A 27,537-nucleotide genomic window follows, 5' to 3' on the forward strand; every position below is an offset into this window, starting at 1 on the left:
GTCGACTGTCAAATATCGCTGGTTCTTTCGTGATGTCAAACCTGGCCTGGTTTTGGCCGACCTGAACGCAAGCACGAATGAGATTTGAGAGCTATACTGCCCACACAAAGCTATTTAAAGCAAAGCACTTTTTTAGAAAGCCACAGTCCCCTTCTTTTTCAATGTATGAACGAATAGCTTAGACATTGTGCGATATTTCTGTTTGGGTTTAAAAAAAAATCCATTATACTGTAACATATGTGCAAATATTCTGAAACATATTTCCAGTGACAGTCAGTGTTCTCAGTTTTTGTTTGGATGCATGTGCGATTGTCACACTTTACCTAGTGGCATGAACAACTGGAAGCAGAATCAGCTTTTCTCTGTCTTATCAACCGGACTCTGAAAGCACAAGATATTTCATGTGTGAAAGCTGTCAGATATCACTGGCTCCTTTTTGTGAGAGATCTAGTCTCCAGATAAGGGGTAAAAACATCAACACAAAGCATTTTTGTCATGGTGTCTGCAGGCTGTGTGATGAATCAGGACACTGAGTCCATATCCAAAGACTGTATAACTTACAAAGAACTTGGAAAATGATTTTAAGGCAAGACACTACAGGTGAATAGGATGACAATTTAACTACTAGACAGCATCATACTCTCCTCAGCTGATTAATCACAGTACAATTGTTTTGCATTACAAATTTTCTGAAATGTAATGTTTAAATATGCAAATGAGGCATTAAATCTGCATACATTTCAGGAACATAAATCTGATCGTTGGATAAAGTCAGGTTGATAGTTCTTGTTTGATTTTGTTGACATATTTGAGTTAAAGGTTTTTACAGAGTGGATTTTGGTTTGATTTCTCTTTTTTTTAATCACTCCATAAATCAGAAAATACTGTCAACAGTCAGAAAACAAACACATTTTTGCTTTAACCATGCTTTAAGGAATAAAATGTTGTAAACATAAGTGTGAATGATAAATGAACAAACTCTTCTATAAAATCCTTCAGAATATAGAGAGGAATTCAATTCTAAGTTTTGGTGTATGTAAGTGCTGCTGAAGTAGAGAAAAAACTCTCAGACTTTAAATATATATAGTTTTTACCATGTTTTTTTAGGAATAAAATGTTGTATAAATCAGTGTGAATGATATATGAACAAACTCTTCTATAAAATCCTTCAGAATATAGAGAGGAATAAAATTCTAAGTTTTGGTGTATGTAAGTGCTGCTGAAGTAGAGAAAAAACTCTCAGACTTTAAATATATATAGTTTTTACCATGTTTTTTTAGGAATAAAATTTTGTAAACATAAGTGTGAATGATAAATGAACAAACTCTTCTATAAAATCCTTCAGAATATAGAGAGGAATTCAATTCTAAGTTTTGGTGTATGTAAGTGCTGCTGAAGTAGAGAAAAAACTCTCAGACTTTAAATATATATAGTTTTTACCATGTTTTTTTAAGAATAAAATGTTGTATAAATCAGTGTGAATGATATATGAACAAACCCTTCTATAAAATCCTTCAGAATAAAGAGAGGAATAAAATTCTAAGTTTTGGTGTATGTAAGTGCTGCTGAAGTGGACAAACAAACTTGAAATCCGAAATCTACAGATGCAAATAGAATAAGTGAAATAAAACAAACTTAAAATGTTTTTTTTTGGATGTTTTCTTTCCACTAGTCTGAAACAACAGCTGTTATTGAAGCAAAATAAGGCAAAAACTGAACAAAAATTTACCAGTGCATGAAAAATCAATGGGTTTGCCTTAATCTAAAGTAGATTTGATATTTGTAAAGACAACATGCATGATGCTCACCCACTCAAATCTATGTCATAGGGTGTTTCAATGCTGCTCAAGTCCCTCCTTCAATGTAAGTTTGTCAAATCAACAAGAGCAACAACAATAGTCACGATCGACACCACAAATTAAGAAGAAACACTTAATGAATAGCTTTGGCAGAAAAGCAGATATGTTTATTAAGCACTTAAAAATTCAGCGCAATATAATACAGGAAATTAAATTTCAAAATGTGAACGTTTTCAATGTACACGGTCAGCTATTTACAATCAAACTTCTCTTGCAATGAACTCCAGGCTCAGAACCAAAACAGCTGAACAAAGGAGAAAAAGAAAACATCAGTAATACAGATGGCTTGAGATTTCTGAATACTGTCCAGGGTTCATCTTCATCTTAAAAGGCTCATTCTCTGTCCTTGTCCCAGGCTTAGTAAAGTGCCTTTCTGTAATTCTTCAGAGGACAAGTTTTCTGTTGCAGTTACACCCAATATGGCCTTACTAAGAGTCTCCTCTCATAGCAAACAGATGTCTGAAATCCACTCCACACCCGCCCCGTTCTCCCTCCCCCACAGAGAGCCACGGCTCAGAGACATGAGATCCGGCTTCACAAGACCATGGGCTTTTTTGTGTTTTAACTTTGGCTTGAGGGGTATACATTTCAAACCCTGTCCTGAAATCCAAATATTACTGCAGTTTGCTGCTTGGCATGAGTAAAAAGCTCAATGACCTTTCGCTGACCTTATCATCAGAAGTCCCTGACGTTATCTGCCGCTTTCTCACCGCAGCGCAAACTTGTTGCATTTTCTTCAGTCGCTGAGAACTCTGCATTTAGCACCAAACTCTGTAGTTAACGATACACCGTCGTTAGTTTAAATATGCAATTATGTAAATAGAGGAAAACACAAACAAACAAATAAAAGACAGGTCCCACAGGGACTAAATAATGAAATATGGTAAAGCCAGAGTTACTCTTCTTTAAGGGCATCAATAATGCTACAAACATTATATAGAGTTAAAATGACAGAGTAAGACGTTTGTGGTTTAAAAATAATAATAAACATATATAATAGGCAACGCCAAAACATAGCACCATGATTTTAGCAAATACAGCACAACCGGAACCGGCTTTTTCTCAGAAATAAATATGTGTGAAGAGTAAACTAAGACTTTATGACTTATTAAAGACTGATTTTATGAGTGCGCCGAAGGACTAATGAAGACTTTCAGAGATTTAAAGATGTGAATATGACGGAGAGTTTGTGATATCTGTCAGAGGAAACAACGTACTCCAGCGGCACATTGCTGTCAGTTGCACTTACACAGGTCAAAATAAACAGAAACATTTACATTTCTTTTTTAAAGTAAACTCTGATAAACAAACAAAGCATTAAAAGGCAAAGAAAAACTAAATACAATTTAGATTTTTTTTTTCCAAAAAAGAACACAAAAGGAAGAAAGTGCATCCACTGCCTATTAAATATTAATTCATTAAATAAAAGCGTCTGTGTGCATCATGGTCACCACAAGAAGGCTGGAGCATCGACAGGCACGAGTATGAATTTGCATCACCGTTGGGCGATAATCCCTCTTCGGTTCTCCCACGTTCCTTTCTTCTTGAGACATTCCACAGAGACGTGTGGAAAATGGTTTCAGTTCTTTTGCGGATGAAAGCATTCACTTTGGCACAGTCTCTTTCTGAATAACGAATTAGGATTAAGACACCTGAAACGGCATCAAAACTCCTTGGGTCAGTATTTGAGAAGCTACTGGCATTCTTACAACATGTAGATAAGTGGTTCTTAAACTTTTCAGACTAAGTACCACCTTTGATCGAATCAGTCTAGTCGCTAAGTTTCTTCGAAAACCAACTTATTTAACCAGATTTTGATAAATATTCTTGTTGTTTGGATAAATCGTGCTGCCCTTTGCAGTAGAAGAGCATCTAAAAGCATACATATACCACAATAGTAGCATTTAGAATTTTGTGGTACACGTACCATAGTTTGAGAACCACTGACATAAGCTTTTTTAATGACAAAGGCTTTATACCCTATATATGTAAGTTACAAATGTGCTTTCAGCCACAGAATAGTCTTTAAACATCATGTACTCACCAGTTATAACGGCGTCTCTTTTTTGCAGTTTAACCCAGAGTCCGATCCGTCAATCTGGAGCTGTAGGGCTTGTTTCAGGCTTAATTCCGTCTCCCCTATTGGGTAATTGTCCAGAAGGTCCTGGTGGCCCCTGCTGGGAACAGTTCTGGGGACTGAAACTCTCCCAAGAAAAACCTGGTTTCCATGTAGATGGTAGTTGGGGTTGGTCATAATACCGTTCCTCTTCTTCTCTGCACAGCTCTGGGGCTGAATATAAAACTGCTCCTGCGATTGGACAGAATCCAGAGTGCTGGATCTTCCCACCATGATCTTACATTGAGGAACTTTAACTGCAATGTTGGACACTGGCTTATTGAGCACAATCCTTTTATCAAACTGAGTCAGTTCGTACTCAAGAACCTGGTTCTGTGAATAAGAGCCATTCTTGCTCTTCTTCTTCTCACCAGATGTTCCTTTGTTTGAGCAGTTTTGCCCATTCTTGGATGCTTTGGTGGACTTGAGGCCTGGCTTCACCTGGCTCCAGTCATACTCGCTGGTTGGAGAGCCAGGCTGAGTGCCGACGGACCTGGTGGTGGAGGAGGGAGAAACAATGGATTGACGACTACGACTGCGAGGCAGTGAATGCTGCTGGATCTGTTCAATAAAAGAAAGGGCATGGACACTGTCAATGGGGACAGTCTGGGCAGTTGCAGTGGATGAGGTGGTCCTCAACGAAGAGTTCTTTGAACTTTTGAGTGAGTTATTGGAGAGGGAGGACTTCTGCCGGTCCACTGTTGAGTCTGGAGACTCTGACGGTGAGCTGAAAGCATGAACAGGTCCGTTGGATTGTCCTCGCCCTGCTGAATTCACATCACCAGCTCCTGTGCTTCCAGAGCTACTGGACTTTATAGTGAGAGACTGCACTTTCCCAGCAACAGAAGCGGGCGTTTGCTGCTCCATGGTGTGAACAGGAGACGGGTTACAGCCATTGAGACTTGTGGCGCCATATTTCTCCAAAAGTTTGATTATGGAGGTGTGACCACCCTTGGCTGCCACTCTCACGGCAGTGCGTCCAAACTGATCAGCGTGATTTGGATCTGCACCATGCTCTAGAAAAGTCTGAACCACATCAATGTGCCCCTCTTGAGCAGCGATACCCAGAGCTGTAGCACCCTGGTTGCATGTGTGGTCTACAACGGTACCATTGTCAATCAAGATTTGAACAATTTTTATGTGACCCTGCCAAGCTGCCGACTGGAGGGCAGAGCGTTTCTCATTATCACATGAGTTCACATCTGCATGGTAGTTGATTAGTAACCTGACCATCTCTACATGGCCTTGCCAACATGACACATGCAAGGCCGTTCTTCCTTCCAAATCACTGGCCTCAACATTGGCTCCGTTTTCGAGGAAGTACTCCGCCATAGCCAGCTGATTCTCAAGTGCCAGGATGTAAAGAGTTGGGCGACCGTCTGCATCTTTGAAGTCAATATCCGCCCCGTGGCTCAGCAACAACTCCACAATGTCTCGATGTCCCTCGAGCGCTGCAACTCGGAGAGCATTCCTCCCATCGTACCCTCTCTGGTCAATACACGACTTGTTCTCCAGCAAGATGTGCACACAGTCGTAATGACCCTCTTGAGCAGACAGAATCAAAGGGATACGTCCATCATTGTCAACCTCTGTGCAGCGGGCACCTTGTTCAATGAGAGCATCACAAACTTGCCTGTGTCCCTCAAAAGTGGCCATGTGCAACGGCGTCCAGCCTGCATCGTCTCTGTGGTTTTCATCCAGTCCTCTGTCCAGCAGAGTTCGGACGACCTCCACGTTCCCCTGTGCGGATGCAATGCTCAGCACAGTCCTGCCTTCACTGTCGATACTGTCCACTGCCGCACCCCAGAAAAGCAGAGTGTTGACAACAGAAGCATGTCCCATAGACGCTGCAGCAAGCAAAGGTGTTCTCCCATTGTTATCAGTGTGATCAACATCCGCTCCTCCTTCTAGAAGCAGATCAACCACATCCACATGGCCTTCGTAGGCAGCCACCAGAAGCGGGGTCATGCAGTCTTTGTCGCAGTGGTCCACCTCGGCTCCACGGTCGATCAGCAGGCTTACGACCGCGCCGTGGCCTTTGCTGGCTGGCACACAAAGAGCAGCGACAGAGAGCGCCGTCCTGCCATCCACATCCTCATGGTTGACCTCAGCTCCATGATCTAACAGATGCTCTACAATTTCTCTGTGGCCCATGTATGCTGCAGCGATTAACGCCGTTCGTCCTTCATTATCCGCCTTGTTGACTTCGGCTCCATGCTGAAGAAGGTTGAGGACAATATCTTCATGACCTCCCCAAGCGGCAGCTCTCAGGGCAGTTCTACTGTCAGCATCTGCGCAGTCCACTTTAGCGCCTGCATACAGGAGCGCAGACACAACTTCCGAGTGACCTCCCCAGGCTGCAGACCTAAGGGCGGTCCAGCCGTCATGGTCCGTGTGATTGATGTTAGCATCACACCCGATGAGACAGTTGACCACCTTGGTGTGGCCTTGTCTAGCTGCCAGAGTAAGTGCTGTCTGCCCATGGTTGTCCGCCAACTCCATGTTGGCTCTCCTGGAGATGAGAAGGTTCACGACATCCAGATTTCCGCTGTAGGCAGCATTGGCTAAAAGAGTTCTCCCGCTGGAGTCAGTTTGATTAACAGAAGCACCATTATCTAGCAGAGTTCGAATAGAGTCCTCGCGTTCCAAGGCCTGTTGCAAAATACACGAAGCGTGGTCATCTTCGTTGCTGACGTGAGCCCCAGCTTTGACTAGTAGTTGGAGTACCTCCTGTTCTTTTGGGATTGAAGTGGATAGGGAGTCTTTAGCAGGGGTGCCATTCCACACCATCCAAAGGGCGAGATTAAAGGGCTCGATCTGCAGGTTCGAGTTGATCAGGTGAAAGGCAAACTCCTGCACCTCCAGAGGTTTAAGTTGTTTTGCTCTGCAAGTGTAACTCATGGCCATCATTCGGTGTCCTTCTGCTGCATTGCAAAGGTATTTTTGTGTGCAGTGTTTAACGTCCAGGAGCCATTCAGCAAAGCTGTAGTGAAATAAGATCTTAGTACTGCCAAGTCCATCAATAAGCAACTTGGAGAGAATGTCCATTTTCTTCTGAAAGTCCTCCATTGTCAAAGTCATGTTTTTAGTCCAGACTGCATGATAGAGCTCCCTGACAGTCAGCGGCCTGCAGGCAGCCAGAATCACATTTAGGATTGGCTGGACTTTGGCAAACTGCTTTCTCACAAACAGTCTCTGGCAGAGCCAAAGGTAGAGACCGTTCAGTGTCCCCGGGATGTCTCGGATTTCCCGCAGCATGATGAAGTTCTCAACCACTCCATCAAGAACTCGCTCAAGGTATAGAAAGCAGCCACTGCTCTTGATGTGAAGCTGGTTCAGCATCTCTGCTGTCTCCTTGGTGAGGTGTTGCCGCAGGGCCTCCTCCTGGTCTAGGCGGTGGAGGATGTATTGCTGCACATCTTTTACGATGTAGGCCTTCCGTAGGTCGTCTAGGCTGATCTTTCTGAATCCTAAAAGAAAGACAGAGACAAAAGGTGATTAGTTTGGCCTGAAGTCTGTACAGATGATTGCTAGTATCACATTTGGTCACAGTAAGGTTTCCTATGAAGAAACAAAGAGACAAAATCTAGAAGAAGAAGAAAAATAATAAGATGATAGCTATGAGTATCAGCCTGAGAATTTCATAGCATTTACTGAATTTCACAAAACGAGCAGACAACACTGACTTTGCATATTTTATCTGGTGATGTCAGCTACAATCTGACGTGTGTTTTCATAAAAGATTAAGTTTTAGGTAAACATATTAGTTTAGCTTTGGACGCATGTTCAAAAATTCAAATTTACAGTCATGTTTGCATACCCCTTTTGTCTCCTAAATTGCAGAACTCATAAACATAAGAGATAAAGATATAAATAGGTAAAGTCAAGTCACCTTTATTTATATAGTGCTTTTAACAATACAGATTGTGTCAAAGCACTTAACAGTATCAAATTTTAGGATAGAGTGTCAGTAATGTATAATTATAAAGATATATGTATATTTCCCACAACAAAAAATACCAATTTACATTATTTATCCTGTTTACAAAAGTTGTTCTAAAAGTGGTTTCTAGTATGTTGTCGTCTTCTTATCAATAAATATTTGCACCTATCTTAGTTTTTCCAATGTTTTGTGTGTCCCTCAATTGTGAAAAGCTCAAAATGTGCTATTTCTAAAGAACAGTGGCAGCGTCACTACTCAAGACAGGATCATTTATGTTCATTCAGTAGTTATTTTGCTTTGTGGAATATATCTGTTATATGAAAGAGCTTCATCAAGCCAATATGAAATAAAAAACAAAATGCATTATTTTTGAATGTTAAACATCTTGCAGATACCACGAGGAATGTAAACTTATGCACTCATCTGTATCAGCAGTATTGCAAATTCACACACACACACACACACACACACACACACACACACACACACACACACACACACACACACACACACACACACACACACACACACACACACACACACACACACAGGGACCTTCATCTTCATGCACAATATACAAAACTCAAGAACAGCAGTGACTGATAAAGGCAGTTTTCTTGCAGAAAGGATGATTGGAATTTGCTTTGTTTTCTCTAGAAAATAAAACAAGATGTGTAATGATTCCTGTGGCAGAACTAGGTCACATCTGCAACTTCACAAAGAATGAGGCGCACTCGAGAGTTTCACATAAACTGTAAAAAGACTTTTTCAAAATAAAACAAGGGCGAACCAAGGGTTTTATAAACAAGCACTTATGCCAACAGAAGTCAAGGCATTCTGCTTTAGATAAGTGTAAATTCCATCGTTTTTTTGGTCGGCATGCATGTTTAACAGCAGTCCAAGGGCAGATCGAGCATTTTATGCACAGATTTTATTTACAGTTCCCATGGACTCAAGACTCACCAAGGTCAAAGGAAAGGAAAAAACATGAACTCCTCTAAGGTCGTTCACATATGTCTGAATCTTTCTGTAGCCCCACTGGTGGGAGAACAGCAAAACATTCCTTTTCCATGTAATTAAATTGGTCGCTCACTCATACAATCTATATGAGCCCATTTTCTATGGGAAAGAGGATAAAAATAGGCCTACTTCCTCTCTAAAAGAAGCATGTTTACAACAATCCCAAGTAAATACAATACTCTTTTCAAGCCAAACCCCAGAAAAGTTTTACAGTCCTTCAGAAAGACAAACCAGCAACACAAAAACAGAATACAGATTACATCTTTCCTGGCCGTTCCCTTAGAGTTTGAAAAGTTCACAAAACCTCTTTGAATGAGATTATATAACGTCCATCTTTCTGAAAGGGCTCAGGAGTTATTTTCTTTGTCTTTGGTGCTTGAGGCCTGAGGCTGCTGTCAACAGCTGAGGTTTCCCAAATAAAACCTGTGTGAAATCTAAACCAGGGCATGAATGACAACACATGCACACCTGTGGACAGTCATCCCGCCTTCGTGCCATCTTTTCTCCTCTTCTCCTTCATACCATTGGCTTTTAATATCCAGTTATAGAGTTCATTAGAGCCCACCCACTTTTCAGCAGCGGTGGTTCTGGAAGTATTTATCCAATAGGGATTTTTAAAAAGTCTTTGTTAAAACATTATAAGCCATGAACCAAGCCAATCAGCTAAGATAAGAATAACAAATTTTTATTTGAAGCAAAAATGTAAATCGGACAATAAGACAAAAGTACAAGACTCTGTTCTTAACAGCTTTAGTGAGGAAAGAACTACAATCTCATGAAGCATCCAGTGACTTGATTACATTTGCAGTGCTTCATGGGAGTGGGCGGAGCTTCACAAGAATGGGTGGGGCTAAATATATTTTGGCGCAATTTGCTCGCTGCAATTCTGGTGGAATTTTCTCTACAGCATCATGGGTAATTTAGTTTTACAATGAATTCTACTATTAAACAAGATTCTTTAAAAAATATGTTTAATTAATACGTTGAATGCGAACAGATGGGTTCAACAAAGCATACAGTAGATTAACAACCTCGGAGCTCACAACAGGTCTGTCTTTGAAGATTTATTTTTCCCCTCTGGAGAAAATGAATACAATTTTTACTTCCAAAACCTGCCTGGTGCACTCTATTGCATAACATTTCACTCCAGTTCACCATAAAAGCCTTTAAATGAAGTCAGACTGGTCACCAGTATGTAGTGCAGTTTACAACCCATGTTCTCTCTTTGAGCCCCGGCGCGTCTGAGGCTTGTTTTTGTCATTAGTGAACTAACTGACCCAGACCTTCACCCTGCCTTCAAAACACACAACAGTGTCCAAGCCTTCAGCCTGTACGACTCCAGATGAAGGAAATAGAAAGGCTGAACGAGGAAGGGGCCTTGTAGGGGGACTAAAAGTGGGGCAGTGGAACAGATGACCCAAATATGTTATTTGGCCGGCGGGTCCTGCACGTAACTAACTCGTCTGTTTAAGTGGGTTGAAGGGAAGTTGGGCTTGGAAAGCTGCCACCGGTTAAACAGTTCACCGGGTTTAGAATACAGATTACAAATTACTGTCTAGTAAATACTGGAGGCATTTCAAGAGTTCATCTTTTTAGTCTTCTAAGAAAACCTGAAGCCAACTAAACCTCTTTCATTATGTTTTCAGGATCCTCCCAAACACATGTCCTTTCAATCAGAGACGGGAGGTCGAGGAAACCCTGACAGGACACTCGTGCCCAAACTGACCCTGTTCTCCATGTCTCTAATGAAGAAACGTGGTTCTGTGCCAAATTCTTCTTATTCTTATTAATACATTATATAATCAATACAATAATACTATATTGCATCATATGTATGAATTAATCGCTATATTTGACTGTTTTACTTTGGGGTAGGTGTCGGTTCTAAAATGATCTACACTTTATTTTATTGTTAATTAATGACTAACTCTGAATATCAAATGTATTAAATTCTAAATTTATAAAGTTATATTAAATTGTATTAAATTACATTATTATTATTAAAAACAAATCAAAACCATTTTCTGTTAAGAATAGTTAAATATAGCTTCCAAACATATAAGTAATTATAAGGTAATGAAAGGCAACACAGAAATATTACAAGCAGTGAACGAAAAGTATAGTAGAAATTCAATCTACACATTCATAAGTAAAAAAAAAAAAGAAAAATTATGAATCTATCCTTTTTCCTCACATAACTGCTCTGCAATCATATTTAAAGTTGTTTTCCTTCAGTTTCATCTAATCCAGAATTATTAATAGTTTTTTTTTTTGTTTTTTTACCAAACTATCATTAGAGAGAATATTCTGCTGCTTTATTTAGCTAAATATATAAATTGTCAAAAATGACAGAATTAAGGCTGATTTTTAATAATGAGATTAAATAATATATTACTATGAAACACGTGTATTTTTTGGTAATAGTATAACATCACCGTGTTGTGTAGATCAATTCAACAACACAGTAGATTAATTCAGCAGTTTAGGCCTATATTGATATGAATAAACCACATCATTTGTTTTTCTAAGGGCAGTCAGGGATTTTTTGTTTTTTTCTGAGCATTATTTTGATGACAGTGACAGGTTTAACAGGCTGTATTCACACAGATCTATTTTAACTGATCTTTTGTCTTGTCTTTAACTTGTAATACAATAATTGTACATCATAAAATGCAAGTGCAATCTAAACAGGAGGTCAGAAACTCAACAACACTTGCTGATAAAGCCGTCGAATAACAACATCCACCCTGCTGTTATATTCAGGAGATGCTGCAGGCTGTTTGGGAGGAAACTGGATCTTCCACCATAAATGAATTCATCAATCATGCGATAGAGCGACAGACAGGTGTGCTTACATAAGGAGTGGCCACTGTGAACAACACTCGGGTGTGTGAACTTCACATACACGTATACAGACAGCTTGTGTTCCCACAGGAAAGAGATTTCACAAACGACATCTCCTCAATATCTCAACTGCCTGCACTGAGATTAAAGTTTTGCTTAAGTCTCCGGCTTCGCAGATGTTTCTCCTGAATAAAGATCTCTGTAATCTAAAGATCCCAAAGTCTAATCACCTGAAGCATTTTAAACTAAACATCCAGTCAAATCACATTTACTTCTATGTGCTTTATAGCAGACTGTTTCAAAGCAGCGGTAAAGTAAACACAAAATAACTAAATTAATCAATTATGAAACAAATTCAATTTCAGAAGCTCTACAGAAATAAATAAAAGTCTTTATTCTAATTCATTATTCTATTCTAAAGTCATTATTAATTCAGTTCAAGTTTTGTGCTCATCTGATTGCTCAGCAGTTTGCAAACTGGTGAATTGCACAATTATTGCAATTTAAAAAAACTATTTAAAAAGGAAAAATCTAATGGCTATATAATAATAATAATAATAAATAATAGTTAATGTTGTGATTATGTTAATGTCTATAAATAGTAATAATAACATTTATTACTACTACTAAATAAATAAAACTCTAAACTATTATCATTATTACTACAACTACTACTACATAATATATATATATATATATATATATATATATATATATATATATATATATATATATATATATATATATATACTAAATAAAATAAATAAAAACGAAATCAGAAATACACTAGGGCTGCATAAATTAGACACAATCTAAATATGGTGATAAAATAACAACAACAACAACAACTAAATAAAAACAAAAAATACAAAATAAAAACAAAAGAAATATTATTGTAATATTTTACTGTAAAATAAAAAAGCAGCATTTAAGAAAAATAATATAATTAAACCATCAAACTCTTATTTTGACAGAAAACTGCAGGGAGCCCTTAAGCGTGTAAATTCACTCAGAAACATGATATTTATTTAATTAAATCATGGCCTTTGTGTAAATCATGGTTATCGCACAAAACCATATGGTGATTTCAGTTTTATTTCAATTAATCATTCAGCCCCAAGTCAAATCAATAATATTACTAAATATTAATTGTCTTTTAAACCCTGAGATGAGTTGATGCTCAAACTAAATGTAGCTGAGAGCAGCATTACATCTGAGCAGAGCTGACGTGAACATTACAGATCGTTAGATTAGTCAATGATCAAAACAGTCATTAGTTGCAGGCCTGCTTCTGAGTTAAGAGGGTGTTTCTCAGATAATCTGCCGTTGATGTGGTCTTTCCAGTCCGTCTGAAATAGAGACATAACCGTCTGATGCTAAAGCGGCACAGAAACTCTAAACCCCAGGCACATGTGTCTTGATTACATGCTATTTTAACTCGCTCTCTGTACATGCGGTGAGGGTTCTGCATGAATGAAACGTCGCTCGCCCTCAGCCACCCGAAAACATGCAAGCGTCCGCTGCTCCGCGTTTGTAATTACGCCAGTCGAGCAAAGTTTCCTAAAATACACTTGAATCAGCAAACTTCCCAAACGCAAGCCGCCCAATTCAGAGCTCAAGTGTGTGCGTCCTGATCCAAATACAGTGTTCAGATTACACACAAGCGCTTCAGCAGTGTGTCGAGTCAGAGGACCGGGCCGCTCTCACACAGAAAGAGAACTGAAATCATTATATACAAACAAAATCATGTACAGACGTGTTCTCTGCTGCAGACCGAGATGAAAGACTGTTGCGCTATTGTTGAACCAGATGCAATGATACTGTAGTATAATAGTGCACTAGCTATTTTACTTTAACTTTACTTCTCACTGCATACAGCTACAGTTAAGTACAGATTACATTGTTGTCCCCCGGTTTCACAGACAAGGCTTAAGCCAAGTCCTAGACTAAAATGTAAGTCTGAGCTGTTTCAACTGAAATAAACTTGCAATGACTGATCTTAAAATATATCAGTGCCTTTGTTTTGTCTCAAGATGCACACAAGTAATGTTTTTTCTAAGCATGTTTATAAAAATGACTTAAATGTCCTAATTGAACTATGGCCTAATCCTGGCTTAGTCTAAGGCCTGTCTGTGAAACCGAGCCATAGAGTGTTATTTAAATTGCAGATGAAAATTGCATCTGATTTCACTGTTCTGAGCTCAAAACAAGAGACAATTTACCGTTAGCAATAATCTACACTATATAATTATTCAATACTTTTTTTATTATTATTATAAATATAAATAAAAAAATAAAATAAAAAAATCAATATAGATAGACAATTAAATAATATACATAAAAAAAAGTTTTGCACTACACGTTTAACAAGGTCATGCCAAAAAGTAGAATATACATATTCTTAAATACTGATTTTTTGTCCCTCCCGACTTTTAATACAACAAACTCTTCCCCTGCACTTCTTCTCGGTCAAGTGTGTTAAAGTAGAGGTTTTCAAGGGCCAATGTGAATAAATCTAGATTTAAATTAAAAGAGAAAAGAGCGTCACGTTTTATTCGTATCCAAAACGATGTGAACATCACGGAGCGCTGAACTCTCACGCGCTGTATGTTTCATTCATACTCGAAGCCGGAGGGCGCGCTCGCGCAGAAAGCCCAAGACAGACTCATATGAGAAGTAATAATAACTTTTGACAGGCATGACATTGTGTGTGTTTTTCAAGTCTTCTCCAGGTAATAAATATGAATTATACAGTGGTAACTGACAGCATTAATTACAGTACAGAAGCTATAAAATATATGTTCTGCCTTATTCTGTGATAAAAATGGAAAAAGTGTTTATAGTGTGCATATATATACTGATTGCACAATCATAACCATAAAATTGTCATTAGTCAAATATTTATCAAAAATATTATAGGAGACAGATTATTGGTTATTGTCCAGCAGTATATTTTATTTGTTAGCCAATTAAAAGAGATTTTGTCAATTATATACATAAATAAATATTATGATTACTATTATTATTACTACATTTGACATTTCTGTCCCTCTCACTTCTGAAATGATTGCTACTCCCCTGCCCTGTAACATAACTGAATATGAAGCTTTAGCTATGAGTGTTATCTTATTTTGTGGCTCCACGTGAATTTTATTCGGTGGGAAAGGGGCCAAAATGGCTCTTTTGACATTGAAGGTTGCAGAACCCTAACCTAGTCCAACAGTCTTTACTTTTCTTTTTTCAAAGTGTAGGTTTATCAGTTCAATCCAAAAAAAAAAAAGCTGTTAAAAAGCCTCATCCAATCAGAACAGAGGCTCATCATCAGTCCGATGACAGCTCAAGGATCAGGATGTTTGCAGGAAAGACAGAGACACCAGACTCTTCCTGCTCTCTCTGCCAGCATGAGGCGTGCATTTCTTCAATCTCCTCCTCTAGAACGAGCTGCACTTCAGTCATTTAACTCAACATCTCTCTTCTCCATCACTTCAGAGGGTTTGCTCTGCCAGCTCAGGGTTAATGTGTGCTGTGTTTCTCTCTGGAGACACGGACAGAAAACGGAGGGTGCGGCTTTGACAGCGTTTTTAAAAGGACTGCATTTCTAAGGCAGAATCAGCAGTCTAGAGCATGATGGGATATGATCGCACACACACACAAACACTCCTGAACCTCATGCTGGAGAGTCTGGCCTGTCACCAACAACAATATAACACAGCCTGACCAGAAAGAGAGAGAGAGAGAAATTCCAAGGGAAGGAAACTTGAAGATTGTGGAGACACTCAGGGAGCAGACATACACTTCACCTGTGGACAAGGGGCCTGTGTGTGAGAGTGTGTGTGTGAGTGAGAGAGAGTGTGTGTGTGTGTCTGTGAGAGAGAGAGTGTGTGTGTGTGTGTGTGTCTGTGAGAGAGAGAGAGTGTGTGTGTGTTTTTCTTTCTGATCTGTGGTGATTCCCAGCACTGCAAGTGGAAAATGAACCATTCACATATGAGTGACTCAAAAGCATATTACAGTCAGCAACCTTTTTGTCAAATTAGAATGATTTCTGAAGATCATGTGACACTGAAGACTGGAGTAATGATGCTGAAAATTCAGCTTTGATCACAGAAATAAATGACAGTTTAACAGATATTCATATAGAATATTGGTTATTTTAAATTGTAATAATATTTCACAATTTTTACTGAATTTTTGTGTAGTTTTACTGTATTTCTTGTTTTTAATTTTTGTCCAATGTGACTCTGTATCTGTGTTTGCGCATCACTGTGATTTGTGTGTGAAATGCTGAAAAAATGCTAGTTGTGAATAGCAATCATTTAATCAAATAAGAGAAACAGCAGAACAATGTCAGTCACTCAAATCACGCAGCGTGATGAAGCGTCTGAAGTGATTAACACTCTGTGTGTATATTAGCTTCTGATCAGGTATTGAAACTTGTATTAATAATAACTAATTTCATTGGTATTTCAGCTTAAATGAGATGTTATTGTGTCAATCCCACTTCAAACTCATTTACGCCGGCAGCAGAGCGACACATGACAGTTCTGCACTGTTTCCCACAGATTAGCCTTCGACCTCTGAGCCCCCGTCACCATGGGAACGGCACAGAGGTCACAGATATTGGCCCCTCACACCCAAACACCGCTAACGGTCAAACGTGTTAATGAATAAGCGTGTGCGGGTGAATCTGACATCTGACCCGACTCGCAGAACACAGCTGTACTGCTGGATCAGCGTCTCAATCAGACTCTGAATACTGTGATGAACATCATAAGCTGACTCTTACATTTATTCCTTATAGAAGCTCAACACAACAGTATGCTTTCAGAAATACTCAAATGTTGCTTCATAACTGTAAAAATCTCTGTATGAAGTTAAAACAGCGGTTTTCTGTGTGAATATGTGTTAAAGTGTAATGTATTTCTGTGATCTGCAGCTGTATTTTCAGCATCATTACTGCAGTCTTCAGTGTCACATGATCTTCAGAAATCATAATAATATACTGATTTACTGCTCAACAAACATTTCTGATTATTATCAATGTTGAACACAGTTGTGCTGCACAATTAAAAAAAACAAAAGAACATTGTTTTTAGTGACACTTTTGGTCAATTTAATGCAGCTTTGATGAATAAAAGCATTCATTTCTGAGTGAAATCATATTGGACGAGTCATGATTTTATCTTTCAGGTTCTGATTGGATCATTGCTGTATTTGCCGTGATGTTACTAGCTAATTAACATTTGCCACCAGCAGCCTTACAGCAGACAATGGAGTAATGAGTACAATGAGAGCAGGAGTGAGTTATTCAGAATGTAAACAGAGTGAATGTTGACGTCATGTTGACTTTAGAGCAGGTGTTTATAATCTGCGGTTAAATGCATCTGATTTTAATGCTGGACACGAACCACTTTGGGATTTCAGTTGATTTTCTGGTCTAAGGTCAGTGTTTACTGGTCACGGATGTTTACTGTGAGCCACCACACACACCCCGAGTGTATTTTTACTCCAGTCTGACCTGGATTCTGAAAGCCTGCAGCCTGTTTCTGTGCTGAGACCATTCACACACACACACACACACACACACAACTAAAAAACCTCACATAATTTCTTCTCAATCCAGCTGTGATGTCATCAGAAACACAACACAAACAATTGGCAAATGACTGCACAACTGAACATCGCAACACTAATATCAGCTTTACAAAAATGATAACACATGGCAGATGAAATAGAGAGAGAGAAGCTAAAATATTCAGTTTAAAAATAAAAACAATCTGCAACTTTTGAAAGTCAAATCCACAGTGAAGAAAAGAGCATTTACTAAAACTAAACTGCAAAAATGTCTCATCCAAAAACACGTTTACACGTAAATGGCATGGATTCAAGTGTCAATGGCCACGTACAAACTTGCTCAGCAATAGATGCCCTGCAGTGAATGGGTGCCGTCAGAATGAGAGTCCAAACAGCTGATAAACACATCACAATAATCCACACCACTCCAGTCCATCAGTTAACATCTGGAGAAGACAAAAGCTCAAACATCCCAGCATTAAGACGTTTTTAACTAAAATGCAAGTCCATAATCCATAATAACTCTTCCTCCAGTGAAAAAGTGCATCTCCTGTTGTCTCTCGCATCAAAATCCAGCCACATATTAGTTTAGAGCTGTTTTGTCTTGTAAACACTGCTTGATCTGTGCAGATTTCGCTCCTGATTCAGACCAGAACACTTTTTCACTGGAGGAAGCGTTATTATGGACTCATATTTTAGTTAAAAATGTCTTAAAGCTGGATTTGTTTGAGCTTTTGTCTTCTCCAGATGTTAACTGATGGACTGGAGTGGTGTGGATTATTGTGATGTTTTTATCAGCTGTTTGGACTCATTCTGACGGCACCCATTCACTGCAGAGCATCCATTGCTGAGACACTGATGCAGAGACACATTTATACAAACCTGATGAAGAAACACACTCATCCTAACCTTGAATGACCTGAGGGTGAGTACCTTTTCATATTTGGGTCAACTATTCCTTTAAATGGCATATTTCAGTGGTGCAGGAAAATCACAGGGAAAAAGGAATAAGTCTTGACTCATTCCTGCTGGCAGATCTTGTTATGAAAAAACAAAAACAGCAAAAAAGAACAAGCTCATAATAAACCGCAAAAAAAATCCATGTTTATGTTGCAAATAAGACCAAAATACCACAAACCGCACCTTCCCACTTTAATAATTTGATATTCTGGAACGCTTTATGAGCAAAGCCCAAACAACAAGCAAAAAGATGCTTATTAATAAGTGCCAATGTAAACTAAATCAAGACCGTTTTGGTGCAAGAAATCTTGAGAAAGTGCTTGTTTTTGTAGTGCCATGCCAGATTCAACAGTCATTTTCATGGAAAAATTATTTTAAATCCAAGTTAAAACATAAAAAAAATTTTTTAACAACTAAACATGTATACAATGTTTGAGATTTATTTCAAATAATAAAAAAAGAAAAGAATAGAATGTTATAAAAATTGAAAAAAGCTAAGGGTTTGAAGAAACGTCAGAGTAAGAAAATCACACAAAAGATTTAACACCCTGTCAATGAGGTGTTTTCTTTCAGACCGAATCCATACGGTCAAATCAAACAGCCACGTTTATCTGTCCTCACATAACACACACACTCTCACTGTCTCTCTGCTCATTAGAAATATTCACACATCTGGTGCTGATTTCCTGCTGCAGGAGCTGCGAAACTCATCCAGTCTGATCTCTCAGACACACAAACACACACAACAACGCCTTTACTTTCTAGCGCTGGGAGACATTATGTTTTCAAATGAACAGTAGTCCTAAAAAGAAAACAATTATGTAACATAATTCATTTTTATGCAAAGTAACACAAAAACAGACTCTCTGATGCACCACACACACAAAACTCTTAAATCTGAAGGTCTGTAATTCAGTACAGCTGCTGATTTGATCTGATGAGTGATGTAAACGTAGGGAATAATCATCACTGAGGTAGAGATTTTCACCTGTGAAGAGTTTGGTGATGTGTTTGTTCTGCCGGCGTGCCGAGCAGACGAGCAGCAGCCAGGGCGGGAAGAGCTCATGATGGGCGGCCAGCAGCTCGGCGATGTTTGCTGACCTCTGATCTCTGTCTCCGGTCAAATAGCCCTCGTCCACTGAGTCCACCAGCACAAACAGAGCCTGAGACGGAGCCTTACAGCCCAGCAGCGGCAGCAACACACACCTGAGAGACAAACACACACAGATGAATACACCATTTTTTTTTCAAAAACTTTGGCAAAAGAATTGAACTTGGTCAGATTTAGCAAGTTATTTGTTAGTGATTCAGAAATCGGTTTTATTTTTCCCCAAATTTAGTATTTTTCATTTAAATTCTTCTCGATACAGTTTTATTGATTGATTGCCATATCAGCTGCAATAGTGATACTCATGGCAAAATTAATAGTATGTAAATTTTCAAAGACAATTATGATTACAACATTTCATGAAACATACAAAAATATACATACTCAAAATAATATCAACAACAATATTAACAATTATACAGAATCTTTCAAATTAATGCATACTAAAAAATTGTGAGTGATTAATGGTTTAATTATGTTTTAATAATCAAAATGTATATGAATTAATTGAATTTATAAATATAGCTCTATAAAAACTATAATACAGCCCTGATTTGTTTTGGTTTCAGAAATTGGATACTGTTTTATGATTTAATACAAATTTATTATCAAAACAATGTTGGCAAACAAATGAAAAAACAGATTACCCTATTAAAATGTTATCAAATTTAACAATTCCTTTCATATTTTAACAAACAAATATCTGCACAGCAGACCTTTACTGTTTAAAATCAGATAAAACTGTATTACATTTTTAATAATAACAATAATCAAATTATTATTATTATTACTTTGCAAAGTACATTATATATTTATATTCCTGTCACAATTTCTTGAAGTTAAACCAAACTTTCATTTTGTTGGACACGGGCTGTAATGAAGATCTCCGAGTGTGCCGTGTGTATCGGATGATAATTTTAGGTGAAATGCTGATGAAGTGATTCAGAGCAGCTCTGAAGATGAAGTTAATGTGTTCCATGTTCTCGTCAAACATGCTTAAGTATGTGAAGTGGAGCAAACAGACACACACACAACATGCAGATTCACATTTACGCTCTTTAATATTCACACACTAGTCCATATTGAGATTTTAATGAGTGTACACCCCTACTTTTGATTTATTCATCCAAATATTTTCCAAAATCCACGTTAAACAGTAAATTCCATCTTTATGACTCTGTCTGTTGACTCGTGTGTTTGTCCACTCATTTCCTGTTTGTTTCTGTCATTATATCAGTTAAATGGACTCGATTATCCCTGCTGGAGTCACTGCCATCTGATCACTACAGAAGACTGACATGAGGTTTTAAATCTGATATTTGTACAGTAAAATCGTGACTAATGTGCACATGTGTGTCTGATCTCAGCTGTCTCTACACAACCAGCAGAGATGAAGCAGTCAGATCACTCATCATATCACTGCTCCATTATTGTAATACCGTGTATCTGACTGAGCACACAGATGAGCCTGAATGTGGCCGTTCACAGAGTCTCATTCGGCCCACGTCACACACACATTAACAGAGCGATGCTCAGACACAGAGTGTGTTTGTGCATGTGTGTGGGCGCATGGCCTGAAATCTCCCAGCATGCACTGGAGCAGAGAAACACAGCAGATAGCCAGGTAGCAGTCAATCAGAACAACAGAGACATGATTCATTTAACTGCAGCAGTGGCACATGTCGCTGAATAGTAATTAGGCTTGTCACTACACCACATCGTTATGAACTGAACAAAAAACCTTACAGGTCTTTTACTCCTTAATATCAACAAACTATATTTTATTTTATATAACACACACACACACAAAATATAACTGCAAGTACATTTACATACAAATTATTAAAAAATATTCACCAGTATATCAATGATACTAAAATAACACTGATACATCCAGTACACTCAATATATATTGCAAATCTGAACATTATTGTCACAAAATGTAACTACATTATTGTCCAGCTCTGATCTGCTAAATGCAACTACTAAGGCATGAAGATATTAAGATATTATAAAACATTAACATCATGACCTTTTATAAAGCTGTAACAATTTGCATTGTGAAAAGTGCTAGGAAATAAAATGTACTAAAATCAATTTAGTAGACCCTGGAAACTCTATAGAGAAAAGTGAACCAGACTCTCATCTGTGCCGCATCATAAACCAATGCCTGCATAAAAAGACACTGATTAAATTACCCTGCTATTCAAACCAGTAAACCAACATCACAATGTTCATGCATCATAATCGGTTACATCATTGTTCTGTGGAAACGCAGGCTGAGAGACGTTCACAGATTCCCAGCTCAGAGAGAGAGAGAGAGAGAGTCTGTCTCGCTCGTCTAAAGTGGTCTGAACCATCGACTACAAACTGCTGAATCATCTCTCAGAGAACGACAGAGACGGACTGAGCTCCACCCTGTTCATCCCTCATTAGTTCCTACACCACATGACCAGCCCCCAATAAACCCCGGCTGTCCTGGAACAAATGACCAGATTCTGCTTTAGATCAGTGTTCAGTCCACACTGACAAAACACTCGCATACTAAACAGGTTTTCCATTGCACAAATTATAATTTATCCGAAATCAGTTCTTGACGCATTAAGATGTTTGAAGATGCCCTGGAATGACCGATCAACGGTGAAAGCACTTAACCTGCCTGCTGACTGCGGTAAAAACAGACCTCATCAATGGGCTTCAGTTTACCATCACATTGTGTATTTCCTTCCACAACAACACCACATCCTCATCTGAGGTCTGGAAGATCATGGCTGAAACCGGCCTACAAACAAAAACCAACACGACCTGAACTTCAAACAGCACACAACCACATTTTGTTTTAATTACAACAAAACCGTTTTAATCACTTTTTTCAGTAATTACAAACCCAATGCAAACCTGAAGTTATTCTGTCAACTTTCAACATCACTATGACAAAGACCCACTGTCCTTCACTTTAATATTCTTTACAGATCCCTAGACATTACTGACTTTTTAAAGAATTTTATACTTTTTTTCAGTAAGTACGCAATACACTGATCAAAAGTAAAGACATTTATAATGTTACAAAAAAGTTATATTGGAAATAAATGCTGTTTTTTTTTACTTTCTATTCAACTGTGAATTCTGAAAAATTAAATGTATCACGGTTTCCACAAAAATATTGTGCAGCACAACTGTTTTCAACATTGATGATAATCAGAAATGTTTGTTGAGCAGTAAATCAGCATATTATTATGATTCTGAAGATCATGTGACACTGAAGACTGGAGTAATGATGCTGAAAATACAGCTGCAGATCACAGAAATAAATTACACTTTAACAGATATTCACATATTTTAATTTGTAATAATATTTCACAGTTTTTACTGTATTATTGATCAAATTAATGCATCCTTGGTGAGTTGAAGAGACTTCTTTCAGAAACATACTGGCCCTAAACCATTGAACAGTAGAGAACGAACTGATACTGAATAAACCAGATGTTGACGCAGAATTTAGATTGATCTTTTAACACAAACATACAGCTCTTACAATCATCTACAGATCTTCCCTCAAATTCAGCAGAACTGCAGAGTTCACAGAGATCATGTGTGAGCTACAGGTGAGACCTTCACTCGAGGTCACATCAACACGTGTCAAGAGAAGAGTTCACTCACTCACTCACACACACACACACACACACACACACACACACACACACACACACCACTGATTTCTGAGATGCATCTACTGCACACACTAAAGCACTCGTGCTGCTCGTGGTGTTTCAGCGTCTGCTCTCTGTTTGATCTCCAGAGCTGCTGAGCTCACTGGTATTTCACCTTTTCATTTGAAAAAACACACAAAGAAAGTCAAGTCTTCACCACAACTGCCAAAATTAAACGTTTGGTTTAACTTATAGAAATTATGACAGAAATATATTACTATTTATAATTTTAAAATATGTATATTTATGTCAAAACAGCACAACAGGGTAAATATTTTCACCACCATACTTTCACCAGATGATTAATTAGTTTTCACACAAGTTTTCAGAAATGTTCATCTTTATGCAAATAAGGCAATATCTAATTAAATATGCACTAATTTGCATACACTTCCAGAAAAGAAATCTGAACTTTGGATAAAGCCAGGCTCAAAGTTTTTATTTGTTTTTGTTGTCACGTTCGAGTTGAAAGTTTTTCCAGAGGGGATTTTTGATTTCTCTTTGTATCTCTCAATAAATACCGTCAACAGCTAAAAAACAAACAAACATTTTATTTAGGAAAAAATACATAGATCGATTTGATTAAGAATTCAATAGGTGCTTTAATTTTTCAGAAGTAATAAATAAATTTTTTTGTACAAAATGCATGTCAAAAACTACTTGAAATCATGACATAAAATTTAACATCAATTTATTAAAACATTTAACAAAAAAAAATATTTTAGGGCCTTAAAAATCTAAAAAAAATCTGAAATATTTTTGAGGTTCTATGTTATTTTTTTCATAGCACTCTACTTTTGGAGTAACCAGAGGTTCAGTTGATCAGAGACACGATGATGGTAAAGTAGTTCATTAATTAAGCCTTAAAGCGCTGAGCTTTAACCACTACACCACCTCATCTGAAGCAGTAAATCAAAGATCTACTCCTCTGAATGCCAAACGAATGCTGCTCACCTCTTGAACGTCTCAGCTGGGTTTCTCTCGCACTCTCCCGGCTGCAGTGCGCTCTGGACCGCCGGCTCTCTCACTTTCTCCTCGTATTCTGGCACGAGTCCCGAGCGACGTATCTGAGACACCAGGCCGCGGACGAAGCCGCTCACACACAGCGTGTCCGAGTCCTCGGCCCGGCAGAAGTGGAAGCCCGGACAGTGCTGGTGCAGGCCTCGGTGGACACCGTGAACCGAACTGGGCCACAGTAACTCTGTACACAGAGCAGTCTTCCCGCTTCCGGGACCGCCGACCAGCAGGACCCCCCAGGAGCTGCCCTTCCCCGCGCCGCCGACGGGGTTGAGCGGCTCTGTGGTTCCCAGGGCGCTGAGGTTGCTGGTTTTCTCCTGAAGGCAGTGCTGGATCTTGTGGAAGACCCACTCGCGGCAGTAGAAGCGTTTGCCCTGCAGCAGGCTGGTCTGGGCCATGATCGGTGTCCTGCGGGTCAAAAGCGGCGTCTAGATGTTACTGGGCATGCTCAAACCCCGAGAGGGTATCCACGTAGACACCCGTTCATCATCACGATGAGTCTGAGTGACCGCTCCTCCCTTTGATGAACACAGAGGACCAATGGACTGCAGAGCCGGACCCTGAAGGCGATAGGGTTAAATCCTCACAACCTACACAGCGAGGTCTCCATCAAATCCATCCATGTCTCTGAGACCACAGAGACATAATGTATCATAATGTGGCTTTAGCACACTGATGAAACACCCTGAAACAAACACCACAGTCACCATTAAAGCCAACATGTAATTCACACTGTTTACTTGTAACCCACACATAGTGAACGATCATCTCAAACATGGCACTAGCAATGCAATGGTCATGGGTTCGATTCCCAGGGAATGCATGATCTGGTCAAAAGAATGTCAAATGCAAGACAAAGCACTGGCCAATTGCATAAATGCAATTAAACAATTCATGAAAAATGTGTTTGCCTTCCTAATTATTCATCAACATTTAATAACTTAATCCACCTCTGAAAGTCTAGGTTAATGTCTTAAAAAATGTTGATTTGAAATGATAATCTGATACCCCAAAACCTCTGTTGTGCAGCACTTTTATTTGGTTATAAATTTGATAAGATAGCATTTTATAAAAAAAACAGAAAGCACTTGTGTTGCTCAAACATGGCACTAGCAACGTATTGGTCATGGGTTCAATGAATTGGGAACAAATGGGTTCAAAGTGATCAAATGCAAAGACTGAATGCAATGTACATCAGTTCGGATAAAGCATTGGCCAAATGCATAAATACAAATTAACAATCCATAAAAAGCATGTTTGTTTTCATAATCTTCCATCAAAATTTAGTAACTTGAGCAACCTCTGAAATGCTATCAATCCCTCTTGATTTAAAATGTAGCAATGAATACAGCTACATTTTATTTCTTTTGAATCAGTAAATATTCTTGTAGCTCACACATGGCACTAGCAATGCCATGGTCATGGGATCGATTCCCAAGAGAATGCATGAACTGATCAACTATATACTGAACATGCAATGCAAGTCGGTTTAGATAAAGCATCAACCAAATGCATAAATGTAAATGATCAATGAAAAACATGTTCTTCATAATCCGTCATAATAACTTGCTTGATCTCTGAAATTTCATCAATCCATCCTAAATTATCAGCAAAATAGATTGTAAACACAGGGTCATGCTGACTTTATACCCTAATAAAAACACTCAGTGGGTGCTGACCACCTAAATTGTGATTCTAGATAGGTTTCTTGATTTGGCTTGAAATACACATGCAGCAAGCACTTTGGCCAACATTCAAAAGAGCAACGAACCACTGGAACATATGCAAATACTGAGCCAAGTATGAGGAGAAACACAAACACTCGTGCGGGAGAATCAAGCATCCAAGCAGCTCGCGAGTCAGCAGCATTTTTTGGGAATCTTAGGAAAGACTTGGAATAAAAACTACATTTGATGTCCTAAAATGTTGTGGATTGACAATGATTGATATTTTGATGTCCCAAAAATATCGGTGATTGAACTTTATGTCCCAAACAAATAATGGTCATTGACAATTAAACTTTTACACCCCAATAATATTGGTGATTGACAATGTCTCTTACGATGCCCCAAAAATGTTGCGGATTCATAAATGATGGCCAGAAAATATCGGTGACTGGCAACAGATCTTATCATCCCCCCAAAAATGCTGTTGACCCAAAAATACTAGTGATTTAAAGTGGATCTCACAAAGCCCCAAAAATACTAGTGTGGTTGACAATGGATCTTATAATGCCCCCAAAAAGTTGTTGATTCATAAATGATGGCCAGAAAATATCTGTGACTGGCAACTACTTTTACACTGCAAAAATATTGGTGATTCACTATAGCCCAAAAAAGCTGAATGGTTTTGACACACAGCCAGAGTTTCCTAATGGAAAAAAGTCAAGTCATGGCTGTCCACAAATAATAAAACCAACAAAGCCTGATCACCACAGCTACTACTGTAAAATCACTGTAAAATCACTGTAAAATAAAACGGGATCTCATGGGAGTTGTTTTAAAATCTGTCAAATATCTTGACTCTCTTTCTGAGGACAGTAGCTGCTAATGCTAATAAGTTACCAGAGTTTCACAGTGGTGAGAATCACTGTGGTCACTATTGTTTTTAACGGAAACTTTGGTCCATTGTGAGAGCGCTCTTCAAACGGATCTTTAAACGCCCATCAAAACCAACCCGTTCAAACACCCACCGGAACACCACAGAAACACTGGACCTACAGTAACGGGTGACAAAGAGTCTGAACACACACACACGCACACGCGCGCGCGCACACACACGCACATTAGACGGGTTCCCGGTTTCCGTTCATTAGAAATTCATCTTCAAATTTAAAAACATTTATTTGAATCGTGACGGTTATTTAACGGCTATTCTGACTGAAACATCCCGTTTACTCTGAGAGCGAGCGACGCGACGCGTCAACACCAGAACGCTCCTGCTGTCGGTGCCGCAAGCGTTGCGTTGATCATAATGGGATCGTTCTAGTTTGTCGCGTCGCGTCACTCGCGTTGACTCTGAGAGGAACTTCAGCCGAATGCGGTAAATATTTAATAAAAATCTCACCTCCAGCGCGTCTGTTCTCTCAGATATCATATCCCGTCCACAGAGAAACACTCGTGTGACGGTTTTCTGTCGTTAGTCCCAATCCCGAATCTTCCGTTCACATTTTCCACTCCGGTTGTGTGTCGGTTTGTTCTGTGCAGCTCCTCCCGTGGACCGACGCTCGCCGAAGCTGAGGCCCCGCCCATCCAGCATGCCGCAATAACGCATGCGCAGAAGATGATGGGATATGTAGTTCTGTTGTACGTGCGCATTCAGACGCTGTAGTTTGTTAACGTTAAACAATAAAAACGTTGTATACAAATAAAAGAATGAAAAAAAGAATG

At 38.8% G+C, this 27,537-nt stretch overlaps 1 protein-coding gene across 2 annotated transcripts; it reads right to left on the reverse strand.

Moving 5' to 3' along the window:
• Nucleotides 1-27,372, reverse strand: ankrd50 (ankyrin repeat domain 50). Of its 2 annotated transcripts, XR_013782699.1 has the most exons (6): nt 27,215-27,372; nt 24,086-24,833; nt 19,302-19,519; nt 3,904-7,445; nt 324-381; nt 1-61 (listed from the first exon to the last, which is right to left on the reverse strand). XR_013782699.1 is itself a non-coding variant. In XM_079390219.1 (5 exons), the coding sequence occupies exons 2-4, from the start codon at nt 24,544-24,546 to the stop codon at nt 3,907-3,909; spliced, it is 4,218 nt and encodes a 1,405-aa protein (XP_079246345.1). In that variant the 5' UTR covers nt 24,547-24,833; nt 27,215-27,372; the 3' UTR covers nt 1,936-3,511; nt 3,904-3,906. The 2 variants fall into 2 exon arrangements, 1 of the variants encoding a protein (XP_079246345.1); XM_079390219.1 differs by lacking the exons at nt 1-61; nt 324-381 and adding an exon at nt 1,936-3,511.
• Nucleotides 27,373-27,537: the final 165 nt, after the last annotated feature.

The sequence above is a fragment of the Barbus barbus genome (assembly GCF_936440315.1).
Source record: "Barbus barbus genome assembly, chromosome: 33".
Lineage (NCBI taxonomy): Eukaryota > Metazoa > Chordata > Actinopteri > Cypriniformes > Cyprinidae > Barbus > Barbus barbus.

Excerpts from the sequence above, each read along its gene's own strand:
- ankrd50 (XM_079390219.1), bottom strand. The coding sequence starts at position 24,546 with ATGGCCCAGACCAGCCTGCTGCAGGGCAAACGCTTCTACTGCCGCGAG. Across the intron at positions 19,520-24,085 it reads CCAGCTGAGACGTTCAAGAG|GTGTGTGTTGCTGCCGCTGC; the intron begins GTGAGCAGCATT and ends TTTGTCTCTCAG. Across the intron at positions 7,446-19,301 it reads CATCACCAAACTCTTCACAG|GATTCAGAAAGATCAGCCTA; the intron begins GTGAAAATCTCT and ends TCTTTCTTTTAG.